This window comes from Lonchura striata, chromosome 32 (assembly GCF_050655825.1).
Source record: "Lonchura striata isolate lonStrDom1 chromosome 32, ASM5065582v1, whole genome shotgun sequence".
Taxonomy (NCBI): Eukaryota; Metazoa; Chordata; class Aves; order Passeriformes; family Estrildidae; genus Lonchura; species Lonchura striata.
The window spans coordinates 6243065-6268062 of record NC_140734.1 but is presented as its reverse complement, the minus strand read 5'-3'; the positions used below and the strand labels follow the sequence as shown (position 1 = coordinate 6268062).

The 24998-nt window shown below is 62.2% G+C and overlaps 2 protein-coding genes across 11 annotated transcripts in view; one reads left to right on the top strand and one right to left on the bottom strand.

Moving 5' to 3' along the window:
* LOC110482566 (polyunsaturated fatty acid lipoxygenase ALOX15B) overlaps positions 1 to 15790 on the bottom strand; it is a 29547-nt gene extending 13757 nt beyond the window's left edge. For 4 of the 10 annotated variants that reach the window (XM_085564240.1, XM_085564241.1, XM_085564242.1 and 1 more), the window contains exons 1-9: positions 15599 to 15788; positions 10438 to 10855; positions 9395 to 9493; positions 7567 to 7648; positions 6702 to 6818; positions 5824 to 5927; positions 4972 to 5144; positions 3506 to 3808; positions 1192 to 1395 (exon numbers count right to left, since the gene is read on the bottom strand). In XM_085564240.1, coding sequence (XP_085420366.1) covers positions 1192 to 1395; positions 3506 to 3808; positions 4972 to 5144; positions 5824 to 5927; positions 6702 to 6818; positions 7567 to 7648; positions 9395 to 9493; positions 10438 to 10855; positions 15599 to 15745 — 1647 coding nt within the window. In that variant the 5' untranslated portion in view covers positions 15746 to 15788. Of the gene's footprint in view, positions 1 to 1191; positions 1396 to 3505; positions 3809 to 4971; positions 5145 to 5823; positions 5928 to 6701; positions 6819 to 7566; positions 7649 to 9394; positions 9494 to 10437; positions 10856 to 11545; positions 11892 to 15598 lie in introns of those variants that run through there. The other 6 variants (XR_014950673.1, XM_085564247.1, XM_085564243.1 and 3 more) reach the window with 5 other exon arrangements.
* Positions 15791 to 15802: 12 nt separating this feature from the next.
* On the top strand, positions 15803 to 22267 carry FIS1 (fission, mitochondrial 1). Its single transcript, XM_077789506.2, has 5 exons — positions 15803 to 15973; positions 17676 to 17808; positions 19649 to 19725; positions 20656 to 20761; positions 22019 to 22267. The coding sequence occupies exons 1-5, from the start codon at positions 15818 to 15820 to the stop codon at positions 22105 to 22107; spliced, it is 561 nt and encodes a 186-aa protein (XP_077645632.2). The 5' UTR covers positions 15803 to 15817; the 3' UTR covers positions 22108 to 22267.
* The last annotated feature ends 2731 nt before the right edge of the window (positions 22268 to 24998 follow it).

The following is a 24998-nucleotide window of genomic DNA, read 5'->3' as shown; positions in this document are numbered from 1 at the left end:
GGGGCACCGGGATATGGGGGGCACAGGGACATGGGGGGCACCGGGAATTGGGGGGCACCGGGAATTGGGGGGCACCGGGAATTGGGGTCCACCGTGAGGTGGGGAGGGGGCACCGGGAATTGGGGAGGGGGCACCGGGACATGGGGGGCACGGGGGGCACGGGGTGAGGGGGCACCGGGAATTGGGGAGGGGGCACCGGGAATTGGGGAGGGGGCACCGGGACATGGGGGGCACCGGGAACAGGGGGGCACGGAGGGCACGGGGGTGTCAGAGAAATGGGGAGGGGGCACCGTGAGATGGGGGGCACGGGGAATTGGGGAGGGGGCACCGGGAATTGGGGAGGGGGCACAGGGAATTGGGGGGCACAGGGAATTGGGGGGTACCGGGAATTGGGGAGGGGGCACCGAGACATGGGGGGCACAGGGACATGGGGGGCACCAGGAATTGGGGAGGGGGCACAGGGACATGGGGGGCACCGGGAATTGGGGGGCACAGGGAATTGGGGGGCACGAGGGGCACTGGGACATGGGGGGGGCACCGGGATTTTTTGGGATTTGGGACTTTTCAGAACAGGAATTTTGGGGGTTTGGGGCTGGGACTTTTGGGGTTTGGGATTTCGGGATGGGATTTTTGGGGATTTGGGATTTCGGGATGGGATTTTTTGGGATTTGGGATTTCGGGATGGGAATTTTTTGGGGTTTGGGATTTCGGGATGGGAATTTTTTGGGGTTGGGATTTCGGGATGGGATTTTTTGGGATTTGGGATTTCGGGATGGGATTTTTTGGGATTTGGGATTTTTTTGTGATTTGGGATTTCTGGGCGGGATTTTTTTTGCAATTTGGGATTTCAGGATGGGATTTTTTTGAGATTTAGGATTTTTTTGCTGTTTGGTTTTTCCAATCGGGATTTTTTTCCCGTTTGGTTTTTCCAAATGGGATTTTTTTGCTGTTTGGTTTTTCCAGGCGGGATTTTTTTCCCGTTTGGTTTTTCCAAATGGGATTTTTTTGCTGTTTGGTTTTTCTGGGAAGAATTTTTTTGCTGTTTGGTTTTTCCAGGCAGGATTTTTTTGCTGTTTGGTTTTTCCAGGCAGGATTTTTTTGCTGTTTGGTTTTTCCAAACGGGATTTTTTTCCCGTTTGTTTTTTCCGGGCGGGATTTCTTTAGGATTTTCGGAATTTTTCCGGGGGGTACCTTGAAGAGCGGGTGCTGCGGGGGCAGCCGGCGCAGCGTGGCCAGGGCGAACACCTCTCCCAGCAGGTGGGCGCGCAGCAGGTGCGTCAGCCCCTCGTGCACCTGGAACTCGGCGCTGCGCACCCAGGCCTTGGCCAGCGCCCAGAGCCACGGCGGGTCCTGCGGCACGAACACCGGCGCGGAGGGACCCGGCTCCTGGGACAGCTGGGAACCCCAAAATACAGCTGAGAACCCCAAAATCCAGCTGAGAACCCCAAAAATCCATCAGGGAACCCCGAAATCCTGAGGGGAGCCCCGGCCTTGGCCAGCGCCCAGAGCCACGGCGGGTCCTGCGGCACGAACACCGGCGCGGAGGGACCCGGCTCCTGGGACAGCTGGGAACCCCAAAATACAGCTGAGAACCCCAAAATACAGCTGGGAACCCCGAAATCCAGCTGGGAACCCCGAAATCCATCAGGGAACCCCAGAATCCATCAGGGAACCCCAAAATCCTGAGGGGAACCCAGGCCTTGGCCAGCGCCCAGAGCCACGGCGGGTCCTGCGGCACGAACACCGGCGCGGAGGGACCCGGCTCCTGGGACAGCTGGGAACCCAAAAAATCTGTCAGGGAACCCCAAAATACAGCTGGGAACCCCAAAAATCCATCAGGGAACCCCAAAATCCTGAGGGGAACCCAAAAATCCATCAGGGAACCCCGAAATCCTGAGGGGAACCCCAAAATCCATCAGGGAACCCCGAAATCCTGAGGGGAATCCCAAAATCCATCAGGGGAACCCCAAAATCCATCAGGGAATCCCAAAATCCATCAGGGAATCCCAAAATCCATCAGGGGAACCCCAAAGTCCTGAGGGGAGCCCCAAAATCCATCAGGGAACCCCAAAGTCCTGAGTGGAACCCAAAAATCCAGCTGGGAACCCAAAAATACAGCTGAGAACCCCAAAATCCATCAGGGAACCCCAAAATCCATCAGGGAACCCCGAAATCCTGAGGGGAAGCCCAAAATCCTGAGGGGAGCCCCAAAAATCCATCAGGGAACCCCAAAATCCTAAAGGGAACCCCAAAAATCCAGGTGGGAAACCCAAAATCCATCAGGGAACCCCGAAATCCTGAGGGGAGCCCCAAAATCCATCAGGGAACCCCAAAGTCCTGAGTGGAACCCAAAAATCCAGCTGGGAACCCAAAAATACAGCTGAGAACCCCAAAATCCATCAGGGAACCCCAAAATCCATCAGGGAACCCCGAAATCCTGACGGGAAGCCCAAAATCCTGAGGGGAGCCCCAAAAATCCATCAGGGAACCCCAAAATCCTAAAGGGAACCCCAAAAATCCAGGTGGGAAACCCAAAATCCATCAGGGAACCCCGAAATCCTGAGGGGAGCCCCAAAATCCATCAGGGAACCCCAAAATCCATCAGGGAACCCCAAAAATCCATCAGGGAAACCCCAAAATCCATCAGGGAATCCCAAAATCCTGAGGGGAACCCCAAAAATCCAGGTAAACCCGAAATCCATCAGGGAACTCCAAAATCCTAAAGGGAACCCCAAAATCCATCAGGGGAACCTCAAAATTCCATCAGGGAATCCCAAAATCCATCAGGGAACCCCAAAATCCATCAGGGAAACCCCAAAATCCATCAGGGAACCCCAAAATCCATCAGGGGAACCCCAAAATCCATCAGGGAACCCCAAAAGGGTCAGGGGAACCCCAAAAGTGACACCCCAAAACCTCACAGCAACCCCAAAGCCTTACAGGGTTTTTGGGGTCCATTTTTGGGTTTTTGGGGTCCGTTTTCGGGGTTTTGGGGTCGGGGTCGATTTTTGGGGTGAGTTTTGGGGTTTTTGGGGTCCCAGCTGGCTGGCGAGGGGCAGCAGTTCCCCCATTCCCAGTGGGAATCCTCCCTGTTCCATCCCCCCATTTAAAATCCCCCCCAGTTTTGGGTTTTTGGGGTCCATTTTTGGGGGTTTTGGGGTGAGTTTTGGGGTTTTTGGGTTTTGGGGTGGGTTTTGGGGGTTTGTTTTTATGTTTTTGGGATCCGGGGTGGATTTTTGGGGTGAGTTTTGGGGGTTTTGGGTGGGTTTTTGGGTTTTTTGGGTTTTTGGGTGAGTTTTGGGGTGAGTTTTGGGGTGAGTTTTGGGGTGAGTTTTGGGGTTTTGGGGTGAGTTTTTGGGGTCCATTTTTGAGGTTTTTGGGGTCGGGGTGAGTTTTGGGGTGAGTTTTGGGGTTTTTGGGGTCGAGGTGGTTTTTGGGGTGAGTTTTGGGGTTTTTGGGTTTTGGGGTGAGTTTTGGGGTGAGTTTTGGGGTTTTGGGGTCCCACCTGGATGGCGAGGGGCAGCAGGTCGCCGTCGGGGCGCTGGTGCAGCAGGGTTGGGTTTGGGGGTTTTGGGGTGGGTTTTGGGGTTTTTGGGGTGGGTTTTTGGGGATTTTGGGTTTCGGGGTGGGTTTTGGGGTGAGTTTTGGGGTTTTTGGGTCCCACCTGGATGGCGAGGGGCAGCAGGTCGCCGTCGGGGCGCTGGTGCAGCAGGCACAGCGGGGCAGCCACGAAGGTGGGGCGCCCGTCGATGACGGCGGTGGGGAGCCCCTGCAGCACCCCGTAATCGGCCAGGTAGATGTTCCCTGCCTGGGGAGCACCCCAAAATCAGGGGAACCCCAAAAACCGGGGGGAAACCCCGGGCTGGGATCCCCCAAATCCTGAAATAACCCCAAATCCTGGGAAAAACCCCCAAATAATGGGAAAAACCCCAAATCCCAGCACCCCGTAATCGGCCAGGTAGATGTTCCCTGCCTGGGAGACACCCCAAAATCAGGAGAACCCCAAAAACCGGGGGGAAACCCCGGGCTGGGATCCACCAAATCCTGGAATAACCCCAAATCCTGGGAAAAACCCCCAAATAATGGGAAAAACCCCAAATCCCAGCACCCCGTAATCGGCCAGGTAGATGTTCCCTGCCTGGGGAGCACCCCAAAATCAGGGGAACCCCAAAAACCAGGGGGAACCCTGGGCTGGGATCCCCCAAATCCTGGGGAAACCCTAAAATCCCACCAAAAAACCGCAAATCCTGGGGAAAAAACCCAAATCCTGGGAAAAACCCCAAATCCTGGGGAAAAAACCCCAAATCCTGGGAAAAACCCCAAATCCTGGGGAAAAAACCCCAAATCCTGGGAAAAACCCCAAATCCCAGCACCCCGTAATCGGCCAGGTAGATGTTCCCTGCCTGGGAGACACCCCAAAATCAGGGTTTTGGGGTGATTTTGGGGTTTTTAGGGATTTTGGGGTGCCCACCTCCATCTCCCGGCGCAGGGAGGTGCCCGGGCCCAGGCTGGGGCCACCATGGGGGTTTTAATTTGGGGTTTCTCTTTGGGATTTTTCCTTGGGGTTTTTGGTGGTTTTGGGGTGTTTTTGGGTGTTTTTGGGGTGATTTTGGTGTTTTTGGGGTGCCCACCTCCATCACTCCCGGCGCAGGGAGGTGCCCGGGCCCAGGCTGGGGCCACCATGGGGGTTTTAATTTGGGGTTTCTCTTTGGGATTTTTCTTTGGGGTTTTTGGGGTTTCTGTGGTTCCCAATTGGTATTTTTGGGGTGTTTTTGGGGTTTTTGGTGATTTTGGGGTGCCCACCTCCATCTCCCGGCGCAGGGAGGTGCCCGGGCCCAGGCTGGGGCCACCATGGGGGTTTTAATTTGGGGTTTCTCTTTGGGGTTTTTGGGGTTTCTGTGGTTCCCAATTGGTATTTTTGGGGTGTTTTTGGGGTTTTTGGGGTGATTTTGGTGGTTTTGGGGTGCCCACCTCCATCTCCCGGCGCAGGGAGGTGCCCGGGCCCAGGCTGGGGGCCACCATGGCCTCGCTGACGGGGAAGTTGGGGGGCAGGCGGCGGCAGCGGCGCAGCAGGACGGGGTTCACCCCGCTCAGGAACTGCTCCCCGAAAAACGCGTCCTCCTGCCAGTGCCGCAGCACGTACTCTGGGGACACAGGGGACACTTGGGGACAGCTGGGGACACTTGGGGACACCCCCCAGACACCCCCCAACTCCTGCGACACCCCCAGGACCCTCCCCAGTAACCCCAGAGTTTTGGGATCCCCGAAATCGCCTCTGGGATCCCCCAAATTTTTGTGAAATCCATCCCAAATGTCCCCTGTGTCACCTCCTGGGTCCCTCCGATGTCCCCAATGTCCCAAATCCTCAAAATGTCCCCAAATGTCCCCAATCCCCCAATGTCCCCAGTGTCCCACAGTGTCCCCAATGTCCCAAATGCCACAACGTTCCCAATGTCCCCAATGTCTCCCTGATGTCCCCAATGTCCCCAGTCCCAGCAATGTCCCCAGTGTCCCCAAATGTCCCCAAATCCCCCCAATCTCCCACAATGCCCCCAAATATCCCAAATCACGCCAATGTCCCCAATGTCCTCCTGATGTCCCCAAATGTCCCCAATCCCCCCGGTGTCCCCAATGTCCCCAAGTATCCCAAATCCCCCAATGTCCCCAGTGTCCCCAATGTCCCCAATGTCCCCAACCCCCCCAATGTCCCCAACCCCCCCAGTGTCCCCAATGTCCCCAACCCCCCGATGTCCCCCAATGTCCCCCCAGTGTCCCCAATGTCCCCAAACCCCCCCAATGTCCCCAGTGTCCCCGCTGTCCCACCGGTGACGGGCGTGTGGAAGCTCTGGAACACGCGGGTCATGGCCTCCACGCTGGGCCACGAGCAGGGCCGGGCCAGGAACCCCCGCAGCTTGGCCTCCAGGTTCCTGGGACATGGGGACATGGGGACATGGGGACATGGGGACATGGGGACATGGGGACAGAGGGGGGATTGGGGACATTGGGGACATTGGGGGGATTGGGGACACTGGGGACATTTGGGGACATTGGGGACATTGGGGACATTGGGGGACACTGGGGACACTGGGGACATTTGGGGACATTGGGGACATTGGGGGACACTGGGGACACTGGGGACATTGGGGACATTGGGGACATTGGGGGAGGGCTCGGGCAGGGCCGGGTTTGGGGTCAGGGGTCTGAGAGGGGTCACTCATTGGTCACTCAGGGGTCACTCAGGGGTCAGGGGTCAGGGGTCACTCAGGGGTCAGGGGTCAGGGGTCAGGGGTCGGGGTCACTCAGGGGTCAGGGGTCGGGGTCACTCAGGGGTCGGGGTCACTCAGGGGTCAGGGGTCACTCAGGGATCAGGGTCACTCAGGGGTCAGGGGTTGGGGTCACTCAGGGGTCGGGGTCACTCAGGGGTCAGGGGTCGGGGTCACTCAGGGGTCACTCAGGGGTCAGGGGTCAAGGGTCGGGGTCACTCAGGGGTCGGGGTCACTCAGGGGTCAGGGGCTGGGGTCACTCAGGGGTCAGGGGTCACTCAGGGGTCAGGGGTCGGGGTCACTCAGGGGTCAGGGTCACTCAGGGGTCAGGGGTCAGGGGTCGGGGTCACTCATTGGTCACTCAGGGGTCACTCGGGGGTCAGGGGTCAGGGGTCACTCAGGGGTCAGGGGTCAGGGGTCGGGGGTCGGGTCACTCACGCGGCGCTGCCCCGCAGGTAGAAGGCCGAGGCCTTGGCCAGCGAGTAGCTGAGGTCGGGCTCCAGCGGCGTCCCCAGGGGCAGAGCCCAGGGCAGGCCCGGGGCAAAGGGAGCCAACCTGGCCAGGTGGGACACACCTGAGACAGGTGGGACACACCTGGACACACCTGGGCAGGTGGGACACACCTGGGACAGGTGGGACACACCTGGACACACCTGAGACACACCTGGGACACACCTGGACACACCTGGGACACACCTGAGACACCCTGGGACAGGTGGGACACACCTGGACACACCTGAGACACACCTGGACACACCTGAGACACACCTGGACACACCTGGGACACACCTGGACACACCTGGACACACCTGGGACACACCTGAGACAAGTGTGGGACACACCTGGGACGCACCTGAGACAGGTGGGACACACCTGGGACACACCTGGGCAGGTGTGGGACACACCTGAGACACACCTGGGACACACCTGAGACACCCTGGGACAGGTGGGACACACCTGGACACACCTGGACACACCTGGGCAGGCGTGGGACACACCTGGGACAGGTGGGACACACCTGGACACACCTGGACACACCTAAGACAGGTGGGACACACCTGGGGCACACCTGGGACACACCTGGACACACCTGGGACACACCTAAGACAGGTGGGACACACCTGACACACACCTGGACACACCTGTGACACACCTGGACACACCTGGGACAGTTGGGGACAGCTGAGATACACCTGGGGTGTCACACGCACACCTGGGGGGTGTCACACGCACACCCGGAGTGTCACACACACGCACACCTGGCCGTGTCACCCCCCCAGGTGACAGCGTCACCGTCCCTCACCTGTAGCGCCGCCGCTGCTGCACCAGGTACCGGCGGCGCTGCCGCTGCAGCCGCAGGTGTCGCTCCATGGCCGGCGTCCGGGCTGCGGACAGGTGACACGGGTGACACGGGTGACATGGGTGACACGGGTGTCGTGGGTGTCACGGGTGTCGTGGGAGTGTCCCCAGGTGTGTCCCCACCCCCCCAGGTGCGTCCCCAGCTGTCCCAGGTGTCCTCAGGTGCATTCTCAACTGTCCCCAGGTGTCCCCAGGTGTCCCCATGCCCCCCGTGCCCACCTGTGCCCTTGGGCAGCTCCCAGGTGTGTCCCCAGGTGTTCCCCCAGGTGTCCCCAGCTGTCCCCAGGTGTGTCCCCATGTGTCCCCCGGTGTCCCCATGCCCACCTGTGCCCTCGGGCAGCTCTCAGGTGTGTCCCCAGCTGTCCCCAGGTGTCCCCTGGTGTCCCCAGGGGTGACCCTACCCCCCCAGGTGTGTCCCAGGTGTGTCCCAGGTGTGTCCCCAGGTGTCCCCAGCTGTCCCCAGGTGTCCCCAGGGGTGTCCCCACCCCCCCAGGTGTGTCCCCATATGTCCCCAGGTGTCCCCAGGTGTCCCCAGGTGTTCCCAGGTGTCCCCCGGTGTCCCCATATGTCCCCAGGTGTCCCCAGGTGTCCCCAGGTGTCCCCATGTGTCCCCAGCTGTCCCCAGGTGTCCCCATGTGTCCCCAGGTGTCCCCAGGTGTCCCCATGTGTCCCCAGGTGTCCCCATGCCCCCCTGGGTGCCCACCTGTGCCCTCGGGCAGCTCCCAGGTGTGTCCCCACCCCCCCAGGTGTCCCCAGGTGTGTCCCAGGTGTCCCAGGTGTCCCCAGGTGTCCCCATGCCCCCGGTGCCCACCTGTGCCCTCGGGCAGCTCCCAGGTGTGTCCCCAGCTGTCCCCAGGTGTCCCCATACCCCCCTGGGTGCCCACCTGTGCCCTCGGGCAGCTCCCAGGTGTGTCCCCAGCTGTCCCCAGGTGTCCCCAGGTGTCCCCATGCGCCCCTGGGTGCCCACCTGTGCCCTCGGGCATCTCCCAGGTGTTACCCCATGTGTCCCCAGGTGTGTCCCCAGCTGTCCCCAGCTGTCCCCAGGTGTCCCCAGGTGTGTCCCCAGGTGTGTCCCCAGGTGTCCCCAGGTGTCCCCATGCCCCCCGGGGTGCCCACCTGTGCCCTCGGGTAGCTCCCTGGTGTCCCAGCTGTCCCCAGGTGTTACCCCAGCTGTCCCCAGGTGTGTCCCAGGTGTCCCCAGCTGTCCCCAGGTGTTACCCCAGCTGTCCCCAGGTGTGTCCCCAGGTGTCCCCAGCTGTCCCCCGATGTCCCCAGCTGTCCCCAGCTGTCCCCAGGTGTCCCCATGCCCCCCTGGGTGCCCACCTGTGCCCTCGGGCAGCTCCCAGGTGTCCCCAGCTGTCCCCAGGTGTGTCCCCAGGTGTGTCCCCAGCTGTCCCCAGGTGTCCCCAGGTGTGTCCCCAGCTGTCCCCAGCTGCTCCCAGCTGTCCCCAGGTGTCCCCAGCTGTCCCCAGGTGTCCCCAGGTGTGTCCCCAGCTGTCCCCAGGTGTCCCCAGCTGTCCCCAGCTGTCCCCAGGTGTCCCCATGCCCCCGGTGCCCACCTGTGCCCTCGGGCAGCTCCCAGGTGTCCCCAGCTGTCCCCAGGTGTCCCCAGGTGTGTCCCCAGCTGCTCCCAGGTGTCCCCAGGTGTCCCCAGGTGTCCCCAGCTGTCCCCAGCTGCTCCCAGCTGTCCCCCGATGTCCCCAGGTGTCCCCAGCTGTCCCCAGGTGTCCCCAGCTGTCCCCAGGTGTCCCCATGCCCCCCTGGGTGCCCACCTGTGCCCTCGGGCAGCTCCCAGGTGCCGTAGCCCTGCAGCCAGCGGTAGCAGGGGAAGTGGAAGGGGCCCAGGAGAGCGGCGGCGTCACCGGGGTCACCTGCGGGGACAGGCGGCACCGCTCGGGTGACAACACCGCGGGTGGCACAGGTGTCACTCGACAGACTGATGTCACCTGTACTGTCACAGGTGTCACCTGTGGGGGTGACGTCACCTGGGGTGACACAGGTGTCACCTGCTGGGGACAGGCGGCACCGCTCAGGTGACATCACCTGTACATCACAGGTGTCACCTGTGTGAGTGACGTCACCTGGGGTGGCACAGGTGTGACCTGTAGGGGTGACATCACCTGTACTATCACAGGTGTCACCTGTCAGGTGATGTCACCTGGGCTGGCACAGGTGTCACCTGAGGAGGTGATGTCACCTGGGGTGGCACAGGTGTCACTTGACAGACTAATGTCACCTGTACATTACAGGTGTCACCTGTGGGGGTGACGTCATCCGGAATGTCACAGGTGTGACCTGTAGGGGTGATGTCACCTGGAGTGACACGGGTGTCACCTGTCAGGTGATGTCACCTGGAGAGGCACAGGTGTCACTTGACAGACTAATGTCACCTGTACATTACAGATGTCACCTGTGTGGGTGATGTCACCCGGAGTGACACAGGTGTCACCTGTGGGGTGATGTCACCTGGAGAGGCACAGGTGTCACCTGCAGGGGTGATGTCACCGGGTGTGGCACAGGTGTCACCTGTGCGGGTGACATCACCTGTGCCATCACAGGTGTCACTTGACAGACTGATGTCACCTGTACTGCCACAGGTATCACCTGCAGGGGTGACATCACCTGTACTGTCACAGCTGTCACCTGTAGGGGTGATGTCACCTGTGCCATCACAGCTGTCACCTGTGGGGGTGACGTCACCTGTACTGTCACAGGTGTCGCCTGTGGGGTGATGTCACCTGGAGTGGCCCAGCTGTCACCTGTGGGGTGATGTCACCTGTGCCACCACAGGCGCCACCTGCGCCATCAGCCTCACCTGCGGCGGCAGTGCCGGTGTCACCCTCGCCGTCCTCGGTGTCACCCTCGCTGTCCTCGGTGTCACCCTCGCTGTCCTCGGGCTCCTCCTCCTCCTCCTCCTCCTCCTCCTCGGTGTCACCCGTCCCCTCGCTGTCACCTTCCTCCTCCTCCTCGCTGTCACCTTCCTCCTCCTCCTCCTCCTCCTCCTCCTCGCTGTCCCCAGCGCTGTCCTCGCTGTCCCCAGCGCTGTCCTCGCTGTCGGAGGTGTCGGGGGTGTCCCCGGGGGTGTCGCCGGGGGTGTCCCCGCGCTGTTCCCACACGGTGACGCTCTCCAGGTACCAGGAGCTCTCGGGGAGGCCCCCGCAGGGCCCCTTGTGCACCCGGAGCAGCAACAGGCGGCCCAGGGGGCGGGGGACGGGGACACGGTACTCTGTCACCTGCGGGGACATTGGGGACACCGTCAGTGTCACTGTGTCACTGTCACTGTGTCACTGTCACTGTGTCACTGCGTCACTGTCACTGTGTCACTGTCACTGTCACCGTCAGTGTCACTGTGTCACTGTCACTGTGTCACTGTGTCACTGTCACTGTGTCACTGTCACTGTCACCGTCAGTGTCGCTGTGTCACTGTCACTGTCACTGTGCCACTGTCACTGTGTCATTGTCACTGTGTCACTGTGACTGCATCGCTGTCACTGTCACTGTGTCACTGTCACTGTCACTGTGCCACTGTCACTGTGTCATTGTCACTGTGTCACTGTCACTGCGTCACTGTCACTGTGTCACTGTCACTGTATCACTGTCACTGTCACCGTGTCACTGTAACCGTCACTGTCAGTGTGTCACTGTCACTGTGTCATTGCCACTGCGTCACTGTGTCACTGTTACTGTCACTGTGTCACTGTCAATGTCACTGTGTCACTGTCACTGTGTCACTGTCAATGTCACTGTGTCACTGTGACTGTGTCACTGTCACTGTGACTGTGTCACTGTCACTGTGCACCCGGAGCAGCAACAGGCGGCCCAGGGGGCGGGGGACTGGGACGCGGTACTCTGTCACCTGCGGGGACATTGGGGACACCGTCAGTGTCACTGTGTCACTGTCATTGTGTCACTGTCACTGTCACCTTGCTCTTCAGCCACTGCCCCGGCAGTGTCACTGTCACCATGGCCAGGCCACCGCCGCTGTCACCGTGGCTGTGTCACCACTGTCACCATGGCCATGTCACTGTTGTCACCATGGCTGCGCCATCACCGTTGCTGCCACCACAGCTGTGCCACCATCACTGTGTCACCATGGCTGTGTCACCACAGCTGTGCCACCATAGCTGTGTCACCATTGTCACCGTGGCTTCGTCACCATGGCTGTGTCACCATCACTGTGTCACCACAGCTGTGCCACCATGGCTGTGTCACCATTGTCACCATGGCTGTGTCACCACCGCTGTCACCACGGCTGTGCCACCATGGCTGTGTCACCGTTGTCCCCATGCTGTGTCACCGTTGCTGTATCACCGTTGTCACCTTTGCTGTGTCACCACCACCACTGTCACCGCCAGGCCATCGCTGTCACCACCGCTGTGTCACCGTTGTCACCTTTGCTGTGTCACCGCCACCACTGTCACTGCCAGGCCATCGCTGTCACCACCGCTGTGTCACCGTTGTCACCTTTGCTGTGTCACCACCACCACTGTCACCGCCAGGCCATCGCTGTCACCACCGCTGTGTCACCGTTGTCACCTTTGCTGTGTCACCACCACCACTGTCACCGCCAGGCCATCGCTGTCACCACCGCTGTGTCACCGTTGTCACCTTTGCTGTGTCACCGCCACCACTGTCACCGCCAGGCCATCGCTGTCACCACCGCTGTGTCACCGTTGTCACCGTTGCTGTGTCACCGTTGCCACCGTTGTCACCTTCGCTGTGTCACCGCCACCGCTGTCACCACCACCAGGCCACCGTCACCGCGCCACCGCTGCCACCTCGCCGTGCCGCCACCACCGTGCCACTGCCACCACCGACACCCCCTGGGGAACAACGTCACCATTGTCATCGTTGCCACCGTCGCTGTCACCATCGCTGCGTCACCGTCGCTGTGCCACCACTGCCACCCCCATTGTGTCACCACTGTCACCATCACTGTGTCACCGTTTCTGTGCCATCGTCACCATCGCTGTGTCACCATCGCTGTGTCACCATCGCTGTGCCACCACTGCCACCCCCCTTGTGTCACCATCGTCACCATCGCTGTGTCACCCTTTCTGTGCCATCGTTGTCACCATTGCTGTGTCACCATCGCTGCGTCACCGTCACTGTGTCACCATTATCACTATTGCTGTGTTACCATTGTCACCATCTGTGTCACCGTCATTGTGCCACCAATGTGTCACCATTGTCACCATCTGTGTCCCCATTGTCACCATCACTGCGTCACCATTGTCACCATCTGTGTCCCCATTGTCACCATCACTGTGTCACCATTGTCACCACCACTGTGTCACCGTCACTGTGTCACCATTGTCACCATCACTGTGTCACCATTGTCACCATCTGTGTCCCCATCATTGTGCCACCACTGTGTCACCATCTGTGTCCCCATTGTCACCTCCTCTGTGTCACCATTGTCACCATCGCTGTGTCACCAGTGTCACCTCCATTGTGCCACCATTGTCACCCCCGTTGTGCCATCACTGTCACTTCCTCTGTGTCACCATTGTCACCCCCGCTGTGTCACCACTGTCACCATTTCTGTGTCACCACTGCCACCATCGCTGTGTCACCACTGCCACCATCGTTGTGTCACCACTGTCACCACCATTGTGCCACCACTGTCATCCCAGTTGTGCCATCACTGTCACTTCCTCTGTGTCACCATTGTCACCCCCGCTATGTCACCATTGTCACCACCACTGTGTCACCACTGTCACCCCCATTGTGTCACCACTGTCACCATCACTGTGTCACTGCTGTCCTCTCCACCATGTCCCCTCCGTTGTGTCCCTGCTGTCACCATCGCCGCGTCACCACTGTCACCTCCTCTGTGTCACCATTGTCACTGTCACTGTGTCACCACTGTCACCATTTCTACGTCACCACTGTCACCATCGCTGTGTCATCATTGTCACCACCATTGTGTCACCATTGTCACCACCATTGTGTCACCGCTGTCCCCTCCATTTTGTCCCCTCCATTGTGTCACCGCTGTCTCCCCCACTGTGTCACCATTGTCACCACCATTGTGTCACCGCTGTCCCCTCCATTGTGCCACTGCTGTCACCCCCACTGTGTCACCATTGTCACCACCATTGTGCCACTGCTGCCACCCCCGCTGTGTCACCACTGTCACCCCTGTTGTGTCACCGCTGCCACCCCCGCAGTGTCCCGTGGTGTCCCTGCCCCGCCCTCGATGGCGACACCGTCCCCGTGTCCCCAGGGCCACCCACGCCGTGTCACCGCCCGGCCGCGCCCTGGCTGCCACTGCCACCGCCTGTCCCCTCCCCGCCGGGTCCCCTCTGGGGGGTTGGGGACGTTTGGGGACACCTGGGTCCCTCCTGGGGACACCTGGGGCCATTTCTGGGGACATTTGGGGACACCTGGGTCCCTCCTGGGGACACCTGGGGCCGTTTTTGGGGACGTTTGGGGACACCTGGGTCCCTCCTGGGGACACCTGGGGCCGTTTTTGGGGACGTTTGGGGACACCTGGGTCCCTCTTGGGGACACCTGGGGCCATTTTTGGGGACATTTGGGTCACTTTGAGGACATTTGGGGACACCTGTGTCCCTCTTGGGGACACCTAGAGCCATTTTTGGGGACGTTTGGGGACACCTGTGTCCCTCTTGGGGACACCTGGGACCATTTTTGGGGATGTTCGGGTCACTTTAGGGACATTTGGGTCGCTTTAGGGGATTGGGACATACAAACCCCCCCAAAAATGTCCCCAAGAGCCCCTAAATGTCCCCAAATCCCTCAGATCCCCCCAGATGTCCCCAAATCCCGCCAAATCCTCTCTCAATCCCCCACAAACCCCCCAAATTTCCCCAAATCCCCCTCAAATTCCCCCAATCCCCCCCAAATCCTCCCTCAGCGCCCCCAAAATCCCCCAAGACCCCCCCCAAATCCCCCCAAATCCCCCCAGCCCCCCCAAATCCCCTCAGCCCCCCCAAATCCCCCCAAATCTGCCCCAATTGCCCCCAAATCCCCCCAAACCCCCCTCAGATCCCCCCAAATCCCCCCCAATCCCCCCTCAATCCCCCCAAGACCCCCCTCAGATCCCCCCAAATTCCCCCAAGACCCCCTTAAATCCCCCCAAATCCCCCCAAACCCCTCCAAATCCTCCCGAAATCCCCCCAAGACCCCCTTAAATCCCCCTCAGACCCCCCCAAATCCCCCCAAACCCCCTCAGATCCCCCCAGCCCCCCCCAAATCTGCCCCAAACGCCCCCAACCCCCCCTCAGATCCCCCCAAATCCCCCCAAACCCCCCCAAATTCCCCCAAGACCCCCTTAAATCCCCCCAAACCCCCCTCAGACCCCCCTCAATCCCCCGAAACCCCCCCTCAGATCCCCCCAAATCCCCTCAAACCCTTCCAAACCCCCCTCAGACCCCCCCCAACCCCCCCAAACCCCCCTCAGATCACCCCAAACCCCCCTCAGATCACCCCAAACCCCCCTCAAACCCCCTCAGACCCCCCCTCAGATCCCCCCAAACCCCCCTCAGACCCCCCCAAACCCCCTCAGACCACCCAAACCCCCCCCAAACCCCCCCAAACCCCCCTCAATCCCCCCAAACCCCCCCTCAATCCCCCTCAATCCCCTCAGATCCCCCCAAATCCCCTCAGACCCCCCCTCAGATCCCCCCAAACCCCCCTCAGACCCCCCCAAACCCCCTCAGACCCCCCCCAATCCCTCCAAACCCCCTCAGACCCCCCCTCAGACCCCCCAAACCCCCTCAGACCCCCCCAATCCCCCCAAACCCCCCCCAAACCCCCCTCAATCCCCCCAAACCCCCCGTCAATCCCCCTCAATCCCCTCAGATCCCCCCAAATCCCCTCAGACCCCCCCCCAAACCCCCCCAAACCCCCCTCAGACCTCCCCAAACCCCCCTCAGACCACCCTCCCAATCCCCCAAACCCCCCCAAACCCCCCCGATCCCCCCTCAGCCGCGGCCGGGCCGCTCCCTCACCGCCCCGCAGCGGAAGTCGGGTCCCCATCGGTCGAGCGCGGTGCGGGCGCTGCGGCCGCGGCTGCCCAGCAGCGTCACGGCGATGGCGTCGCTGGTGCCGGCGCCGGGCGCGGAGCCGGTGCGGACGCGCAGCCGGTACGCGGCCATGGCGGCGGCGCCTGACGGCGGCCGGGCGCGGGGCGGAGCCAATGGCGGCCGGGCGCACGCGCGCTCCGGCCAATGGCGGCGCGGCGCGCCGAGGGGCGGCCAATGGCGGCGGCGGGGAGGGGAGGGGGGGGCGGGGAGAATGCGTCACTTCCGCCGTCACTTCCGCCTTCTCTTCCGGGTGCCATGGACCCCGAGTTCGACGAGGCGGTGGCGGCGGAGGATCTGCTGGTGAGGCCACGCCCCCTCCGCGACGGGGCACGCCCCCTTTTTCCGAGACCACGCCCACCCCTCTGCACTCCCAACCCCGCCCGGCCACGCCCCTTTTGGGACCCCCGACACCGCCCCGGTCGGCCACGGCTGCGAGGACACGCCCACAGCCGGTGTGGCCACGCCCCTTTTGGCTGGGTGGTCACGCCCCCACGTGGGGAGGCCACGCCCCCTCCGCGGGCCCCGGGGGTTGGCGGTGGAGCCACGCCCTTTTTCCGTGGCCACGCCCATTTTCATTGTGGCCACGCCCTTCCTGTGGCCACGCCCATTTTCATTGTGGCCACGCCCATTGGGTGGCCACGCCCATTGGGTGGCCACGCCCATTTTCATTGTGACCACGCCCGGTTTTGTTCGGACACGCCCATACCTGAGGCCACGCCCATTCTAGGTGGTAACGCCCCTTTCCCGTGGCCACGCCCATTTTCATTGTGGTAACGCCCTTCCTGTGGCCACGCCCATTGGATGGCCACGCCCATTTTCATTGTGAACACGCCCCTTTTCTGTTGGCCACGCCCATTCTATGTGGTCATGCTCTTCCTGTGGCCACGCCCACTTTCATTGTGACCGCGCCCTTCCTGTGGCCACGCCCATTTTTGGTCGTTCACACCCATTCTCACGGTGGCCACGCCCATTCATGAGGCCACGCCCATTGCGGATGACCACGCCCATTTTCAGGGTGGTCACGCCCATTCATGAGGCCATGCCCATTGCAGATGGCCACGCCCATTTTCAGGGTGGCCACGCCCATTTTTGCTGGTCACGCCCATTACGGATGGCCACGCCCGTTACGGATGGCCACGCCCATTTCCTCTGGCCACGCCCATTTTTGTTTGGCCACGCCCGTTGCTGTGGCCACACCCAATCCTGTGGCAGGCCCCGCCCAGTGCCACGCCCATCCCTGTGACCACGCCCATTTTGTGGCCACGCCCATTTGTGGCCACGCCCATTCATATATCCTTCCCTCCCTGTGGCCACGCCCATTCCTGTGGCCACGCCCTCCTGACAAGCTCCGCCCACAGGGTCCCTCCCAGTACCCTCCCAGTTCATCCCAGTAACCCCCAGGGACCCATCCCAGTGCTCCCAGTAACACCCAGTAACCACCCAGTGCCTTCCCAGTTCATCCCAGTAACTCCCAGTATCCTCCCAGTTCATCCCAGTAACCCCCAGTGCCATCCCAGTGCTCCCAGTAACAGCCAGGGACTCATCCCAGTGCTCCCAGTACCGTCCCAGTTCATCCCAGTAACCCCCCAGTGCCATCCCAGTGCTCCCAGTAACACCCAGTGACTACCCAGAGCCTTCCCAGTTCATCCCAGTAACGCCCAGTGACTCATCCCAGTGCTCCCCCAGTCACTCCCAGTGTTCCCAGTAAGGGCCCAGTGCCCTCCCAGTCCCTCCCAGTGTCCTCCCAGTACTCCCAGTACTCCCAGTGCTCTCCCAGTCACCTCCCAGTTACTCCCAGTGCTCCCAGTAAGGGCCCAGTGCCCTCCCAGTGCCCTCCCAGTGCCCTCCCAGTGCCCTCCCAGTTCCTCCCAGTCCATCCCAGTCCATCCCAGTCCATCCCAGTCCATCCCAGTCCCTCCCAGTCCCTCCCAGTCCCCTCCCAGTCCCTCCCAGTTCCCTCCCAGTCCCTCCCAGTCCATCCCAGTCCCTCCCATCCCCGCAGGCTCTGGAGCGGCGCTACGCGGCCGAGCTGCAGCAGGGGACGCCCTCGAGGCAGCGCCGGTTCGAGTACGGCTGGGGGCTGGTGCGGAGCCGGTACCGGCAGGACACGGCCCGGGGCGTGGCGCTGCTCTCAGGTCAGTACCGGTACCGGCAGGACACGGCCCGGGGCGTGGCGCTGCTCTCAGGTGAGGCTCAGTACCGGTACCGGTACCGGCAGGACACGGCCCGGGGCGTGGCACTGCTCTCAGGTGAGGCTCAGTACCGGTACCGGTACCGGCAGGACACGGCCCGGGGCCGGCGCTGCTCTCGGGTCAGTACCGGTACCGGTACCGGCAGGACACGGCCCGGGGCGTGGCACTGCTCTCAGGTGAGGCTCAGTACCGGTACCGGTACCGGCAGGACACGGCCCGGGGCCGGCGCTGCTCTCAGGTGAGGGTCAGTACCGGTACCGGTACCGGCAGGACACGGCCCGGGGCCGGCGCTGCTCTCGGGTGAGGGTCAGTACCGGTACCGGTACCGGCAGGACACAGCCCGGGGCGTGGCGCTGCTCTCGGGTCAGTACCGGTACCGGTACCGGCAGGACACGGCCCGGGGCGTGGCGCTGCTCTCGGGTGAGGGTCAGTACCGGTACCGGTACCGGCAGGACACGGCCCGGGGCGTGGCGCTGCTCTCGGGTCAGGGTCAGTACCAGTACCGGCAGGACACGGCCCGGGGCCGGCGCTGCTCTCGGGTCAGTACCGGTACCGGTACCGGCAGGACACGGCCCGGGGCCGGCGCTGCTCTCAGGTGAGGGTCGGTACCGGTACCGGCAGGACACGGCCCGGGGCCGGCGCTGCTCTCAGGTGAGGGTCGGTACCGGTACCGGCAGGACACGGCCCGGGGCGTGGCGCTGCTCTCAGGTCAGTACCGGTACCGGTACCGGCAGGACACGGCCCGGGGCCGGCGCTGCTCTCAGGTGAGGGTCAGTACCGGTACCGGTACCGGCAGGACACGGCCCGGGGCCGGCGCTGCTCTCGGGTCAGTACCGGTACCGGTACCGGCAGGACACGGCCCGGGGCCGGCGCTGCTCTCAGGTGAGGGTCAGTACCGGTACCGGTACCGGCAGGACACGGCCCGGGGCGTGGCCAAAACCCAAATTTGGGTTCTGGGTCAGTTTTGGGGTGACTCTCCGGGGTTTTGGGGCAGTTTTGGGGTCACTCTTTAAGGTTTTGGGGCAGTTTTGGGTCCTTCTTGGAAGTTTTGGGGTCACTCTTCGAGATTTTGGGGCAAATTTGGCTTTTGGGGCAGTTTTGGGGTCACTCCTTGGGGTTTTGGGGCAGTTTTGGGGTTTTGGGGCAATTTTGGGGTTTGGGGTCACTTTTGGGGTGACTCTGGAGTTTCGGGGTCACTTTTGGGGTGACTCTCTGGGTTTTGGGGTCACTTTTGGGGTGACTCTCTGGTTTTGGGGTCACTTTTGGGGTGACTCTGCAGTTTTGGGGTCACTTTTGGGGTGACTCTCTGGTTTTGGGGTCACTTTTGGGGTTCGGGGTCAGTTTTGGGGTGACTCTCTGGTTTTGGGGTCACTTTTGGGTGACTCTGGAGTTTCGGGGTCACTTTTGGGGTGACTCTCTGGTTTTGGGGTCACTTTTGGGGTGCCTCTGGAGTTTCGGGGTCACTTTTGGGGTGCCTCTGGAGTTTCGGGGTCACTTTTGGGGTGACTCTCTGGTTTTGGGGTCACTTTTGGGGTTTGGGGTCACTTTTGGGGTGACTCTGGAGTTTCGGGGTCACTTTTGGGGTGACTCTCTGGTTTTGGGGTCACTTTTGGGGTTTGGGGTCACTTTTGGGGTGCCTCTGGAGTTCTGGGGTCACTTTTGGGGTGCCTCTGGAGTTTCGGGGTCAGTTTTGGGGTGACTCTGGAGTTTCGGGGTCACTTTTGGGGTGACTCTGGAGTTTCGGGGTCACTTTTGGGGTGACTCTCTGGTTTTGGGGTTCCAGAGCTGCTCCCCGAGACGCCCCCGCAGGAGCAGCGCGACGTCCTCTTCTACCTGGCCCTGGGCTACTACCGGCTCAAGGTGGCACCGGGACATTGGGGACAGTGAGGGGACAGCGGGGACATTGGGGACATTGGGGACAGTGGGGACATTTGGGGACAATGGGGACATCGGGGACATCGGGGACATTGGGGACATTTGGGGACATCGGGGACATTGGGGACATTGGGGACATCGGGGACATTGGGGACAGTGGGGACATTGGGGGGATTGGGGACATTGGGGACACTGGGGACAGGGGGGACATTGGGGGTTTTGGGGTTTTGGGGGGTTTTGGGGACATTGGGGGGACACAGGGACTGTCCCCAAATGTCCCCACAGGGGCGAGAGAGCTCTGGGGTGACACCTGGAGCAGGGATGGGGGGACAGGGAGGGGACACAGGTGACAGGAGAGTCACACAGGTAACAGAAGTGACACGTGGAGGTGACGCAGGTGGCACAGGTGACACACAGGTGACACAGGGAGGTGACCCAGGTGACCCAGGTGACACCCAGGTGACACCCATGTGACACAGGTGACACCCAGGTGACCCAGGGAGGTGACACAGGTGACACCCAGTGACCCAGGGAGGTGACACAGGTGACACAGATGCCATCCAGGTGACACCCAGGTGCCCCCCCTGTCCCTGCAGGAGTACGAGCGCTCGCTGGAGCTCCTGGAGCGAGGGATGGGGGGACAGGGGGGTGACACAGGTGACCCAGGTGACACCCAGGTGACACCCAGGTGACCCCGGTGACACCCAGGTGACACCCAGGTGACCCCGGTGCCACCCCTGTCCCCGCAGGAGTACGAGCGCTCGCTGGAGCTCCTGGAGCGAGGGATGGGGGGACAGGGGGGTGACACAGGTGACCCAGGTGACCCAGGGAGGTGACCCAGGTGACACCCAGGTGACACCCAGGTGACACAGATGCCATCCAGGTGACACCCAGGTGCCACCCCTGTCCCCGCAGGAGTACGAGCGCTCGCTGGAGCTCCTGGAGCGCCTCCTGGCGGCCGAGCCGCAGAACGCGCAGGTGCAGCGGCTGCGGGGCCGCGTCAGGAACCAACTGAGGAGAGGTGAGGGGACAGGGGGGACAGGGGGGACAGGGGGGACAGGGGGGACATTGGGGACATTGGGGGGATTGGGGACATTGGGGACAGTGGGGACAGTGGGGGGATTGGGGACATTGGGGACAGGGGGGACAGTGGGGACAATGGGGACAGGGGGGACATTGGGGACAGTGTGGACAGTGGGGACAGTGGGGACAGGGGGGACAATGGGGACAGGGGGGACATCGGGGACATTGGGGGGATTGGGGACAGCGGGGACATCGGGGGGGTTGGGGTCATTGTGGGGATGGGAGCACGTTAAGGACATCAAGGACGTTGGGGACATCAGAGGGATTGTGGGGCTGGGGACATTGCAAGAACATTGGGGACATTGGTCTCGGTGACATCCAGGGGACACTGGGGTCATCGGGGGGGTTGGGGACATTGGGGACACTGGGGACACTGGGGACGTTGGGAATATTGGGGACTATTGGGGACATTGGGGGGGTTTGGGGACATTGGGGACATCGGGGGCTCTGTGTGATAAGGGGGGACACGGGAGGGTGACACTGAGGTGCCAAATGTCCCCCCAAGTAGTGACGTGTCCCCTCTGTCCCCCTGTCCCTCTGTCCGTCTGTCCCTCCCCGTGTCCCTCGGTGTCCCTCTGTCCCTCTGTGTCCCCCTGTCCCTCTGTCCATCCCCCTGTCCATCCCTGTGTCCGTCTGTCCCTCGGTGTCCCCCTGTCCCTCGGTGTCCCTCTGTCCATCCCTGTGTCCCCCCGTCCCTCGGTGTCCCTCTGTCCGTCTGTCCCTCCCCGTGTCCCTGTGTCCCTGTGTCCCCCTGTCCCTCTGTCTCCCTGTCCCTCGGTGTCCGTCTGTCCATCCCGGTGTCCCTGTGTCCCTCGGTGTCCATCTGTCCCTCTGTCCGTCTGTCCCTCCCTGTGTCCCTCTGTCCCTCGGTGTCCGTCTGTCTGTGCCTCGGTGTCCCCCTGTCCCTCTGTCCCTCTGTCCATCCCGCTGTCCCCCCGTCCCTCGGTGTCCCCCCGTCTCTCGGTGTCCGTCTGTCCCTCGGTGTCCATCTGTCCATCCCACTGTCCCTTGTCCCTCGGTGTCCGTCTGTCCATCCCACTGTCCCTTGTCCCTCGGTGTCCGTCTGTCCATCCCGCTGTCCCCCTGTCCCTCGGTGTCCCTCGGTGTCCGTCTGTCCATCCCGCTGTCCCCCTGTCCATCCCTGTGTCCGTCTGTCCGTCTGTCCATCCCGCTGTCCCCCTGTCCGTCCCCCCAGACGGGCTGGTGGGCGCGGCCATCGTGGGGGGCGTGGTCGTGGGCGTGGCCGGGCTGCTGGGCGTGGCCATCGCGCGCGCGCGCCACTGACCCCGCCCACCCCGGGGGGGCGGGGCCGGCGCGGAGATGACGTCACGGCTCGCGGTGACGTCAGCGACGCCGCCCCTCCCCCCTCAGTGCCTTGGGGACCCCCCCGGGGGTTCCCGCCCCTCCCCCACCCCCGCTGTAAATAAACCTGATTGGGCGCCGAGTGTGACGTCACTGCTGGGGGCGGGGCGGGGCTGGGGACCCCCCCCAAATGTCACCTGGGCACCCCCAGAACCCCCCAAGTGTCACCTGGGCACCCAAAATGCCACCTGAACCCCCCCAGTGTCACCTGAGCCCCCCCAGTGTCACCTGGGTGCCCCAAGTGTCACCTGGGCCCTCCCCCAGGGTCCCCAAATGTCACCTGAGTCCCCCAAATGTCACCTGAACCCCCCCCAAGTGTCACCTGGGCACCCCAAATGTCACCTGGGCACCCAAAATGTCACCTGAACCCCCCCCAGTGTCACCTGAGACCCCCAAGTGTCACCTGAACCCCCCCCAGTGTCACCTGAGCCACCCCAAGTGTCACCTGGGCACCCCAAATGTCACCTGGGCACCCCCCAGGGTCCCCAAATGTCACCTGGGCACCCCCAGAACCCCCCAAATGTCACCTGGGTGCCCCAAGTGTCACCTGGGCCCTCCCCCAGGGTCCCCAAATGTCACCTGAGTCCCCCAAATGTCACCTGAACCCCCCCCAGTGTCACCTGGGCACCCCAAATGTCACCTGGGCACCCCCAGAACCCCCCAAATGTCACCTGGGCACCCCAAATGTCACCTGAACCCCCCCAGTGTAACCTGAGTCCCCCAAATGTCACCTGGGCACCCCCAGAACCCCCCAAATGTCACCTGGGCACCCAAAATGCCACCTGGGCACCCCCCAGGGTCCCCAAATGTCACCTGGGCACCCCCAGAACCCCCCAAATGTCACCTGGGTGCCCCAAGTGTCACCTGAGCCCCCCCCAAGTGTCACCTGGGCACCCCAAATGTCACCTGGGCACCCCCAGAAACCCCCAAATGTCACCTGGGCACCCCAAATGTCACCTGAACCCCCCCCAGTGTCACCTGAGCCCCCCCAAGTGTCACCTGAGCCCCCCCAAGTGTCACCTGAGTCCCCCAAATGTCACCTGAGCCCCCCCAAGTGTCACCTGAGCCCCCCCCAAATGTCACCCGAGACCCCCAAGTGTCACCTGAGCCCCCCCCAGAGTCACCTGGGCACCCCAAATGTCACCTGGGCACCCCCAGAACCCCCCAAATGTCACCTGAGCCCCCCAAATGTCACCTGGGCACCCCCAGATCCCCCCAAATGTCACCTGAGCCCCCCAAATGTCACCTGGGCACCCCCAGAACCCCCCAAATGTCACCTGAGCCCCCCAAATGTCATCTGAGCCCCCCCAGATCCCCCCAAATGTCACCTGGCACCCCCAAATGTCACCTGAGCCCCCCCAGAGCCCCCCCCGAGTTCCCCCCCGCCCCCCCCCCGCGGTTTTTGGGGTCCCTTCCCCCCCTTTGCCCCTCCCCCCCCAATTTGCGTCAAAGGAAGGGGCCGGGGGGGGAGGGGCGGCCCCGACCCCTTTGGGGGGGGAGGGGCAGGAAGGGGGAGGGGGAGGGGCAGGAAGGGGGGAGGGGCGGCTCCGGACACCCCGCTCCTTCCTGGGGGGAGGGGCGGGGGGGGAGAACCCCCCAAACGGCCCCTCCCCCACCCCGGCCACGCCCGGCCGGACTGCGCTGACCAGTGCCGGACAGCGGGACACCAGTTAGACCAGTTAGAGACCAGTTAGACCAGTTAGACCAGTTAGAGACTAGTTAGACCAGTTAGACCAGTTAGAGACCAGTTAGACCAGTTAGAGACCAGCTAGAGATCAGCTAGAGACCAGTTAGACCAGTTATACCAGTTAGAGACCAGTTAGAAACCAGCTAGAGACCAGTTAGAGACCAGTTAGAGACCAGTTAGAGACCAGTTAGAGACTAGTTAGACTAGTTAGAGACCAGTTAGACCAGTTAAACCAGTGCCAGACACCAGTGACACCAGTTAAACCAGTGACATCCCGGATGGACACCAGTTAAACCAGTGCCACCAGTGACTGAGAGCAGTGATTGGTGCTGGCCACCAGTGACCAGCACCACCAGTGACCAGTGACCAGTGACCAGTGACCAGTGACCAACGGTGACCATCACCAGCAGTGACCAGTGACCAGTGACCAGTGACCAACGGTGACCACTGCCACCAGTGACCACCAGTGCCCACCAGTGACCAGTGACCAACGGTGACCAGTGACCAACGGTGACCATCAGCGCTCCAAGTGACCACCAAGTGCCCACCAGTGACCACCGGTGCCCACCAGTGACCACTGCCCACCAGTGACCAGTACCCACCACTGCCCACCAGTGACCAGCAGTGACCACCAGTGACCAGTACCCACCACTGCCCACCAGTGACCAGCAGTGACCACCAGTGACCAGTACCCACCACTGCCCACCAGTGACCAGTACCCACCAGTGACCAGTGACCAACAGTGACCACCAGCGCTCCAAGTGACCACCAGTGACCACCGGTGCCCGGTGCCCACCAGTGACCAGTGCCGACCAGTGACCAGTGACCAACGGTGACCACCAGCGCTCCAAGTGACCACCAGTGACCACCGGTGCCCAGTGCCCACCAGTGACCAGTGCCCACCAGTGCTCACCAGTGACCAGTGACCACCAGTGCCCACCAGTGACCAGTGACCACCAGTGGCCGGTGCCCACCAGTGCCTACCAGCACTCCAAGTGACCAACGGTGACCACCAGTGCTCCAAGTGACCACCAGTGTCCACCAGTGCCCAGTGCCCACCAGCGCTCCAAGTGCCCACCAGTGACCACCAGTGCTCCAAGTGACTACCAGTACCCACCAGTGACCA

Excerpts from the sequence above, each read along its gene's own strand:
- FIS1 (XM_077789506.2), top strand. The coding sequence starts at position 15,818 with ATGGCGGCGCGGCGCGCCGAGGGGCGGCCAATGGCGGCGGCGGGGAGG. Across the intron at positions 15,974-17,675 it reads TGGCGGCGGAGGATCTGCTG|GCTCTGGAGCGGCGCTACGC; the intron begins GTGAGGCCACGC and ends CCATCCCCGCAG. Across the intron at positions 19,726-20,655 it reads TGGGCTACTACCGGCTCAAG|GAGTACGAGCGCTCGCTGGA; the intron begins GTGGCACCGGGA and ends CTGTCCCCGCAG.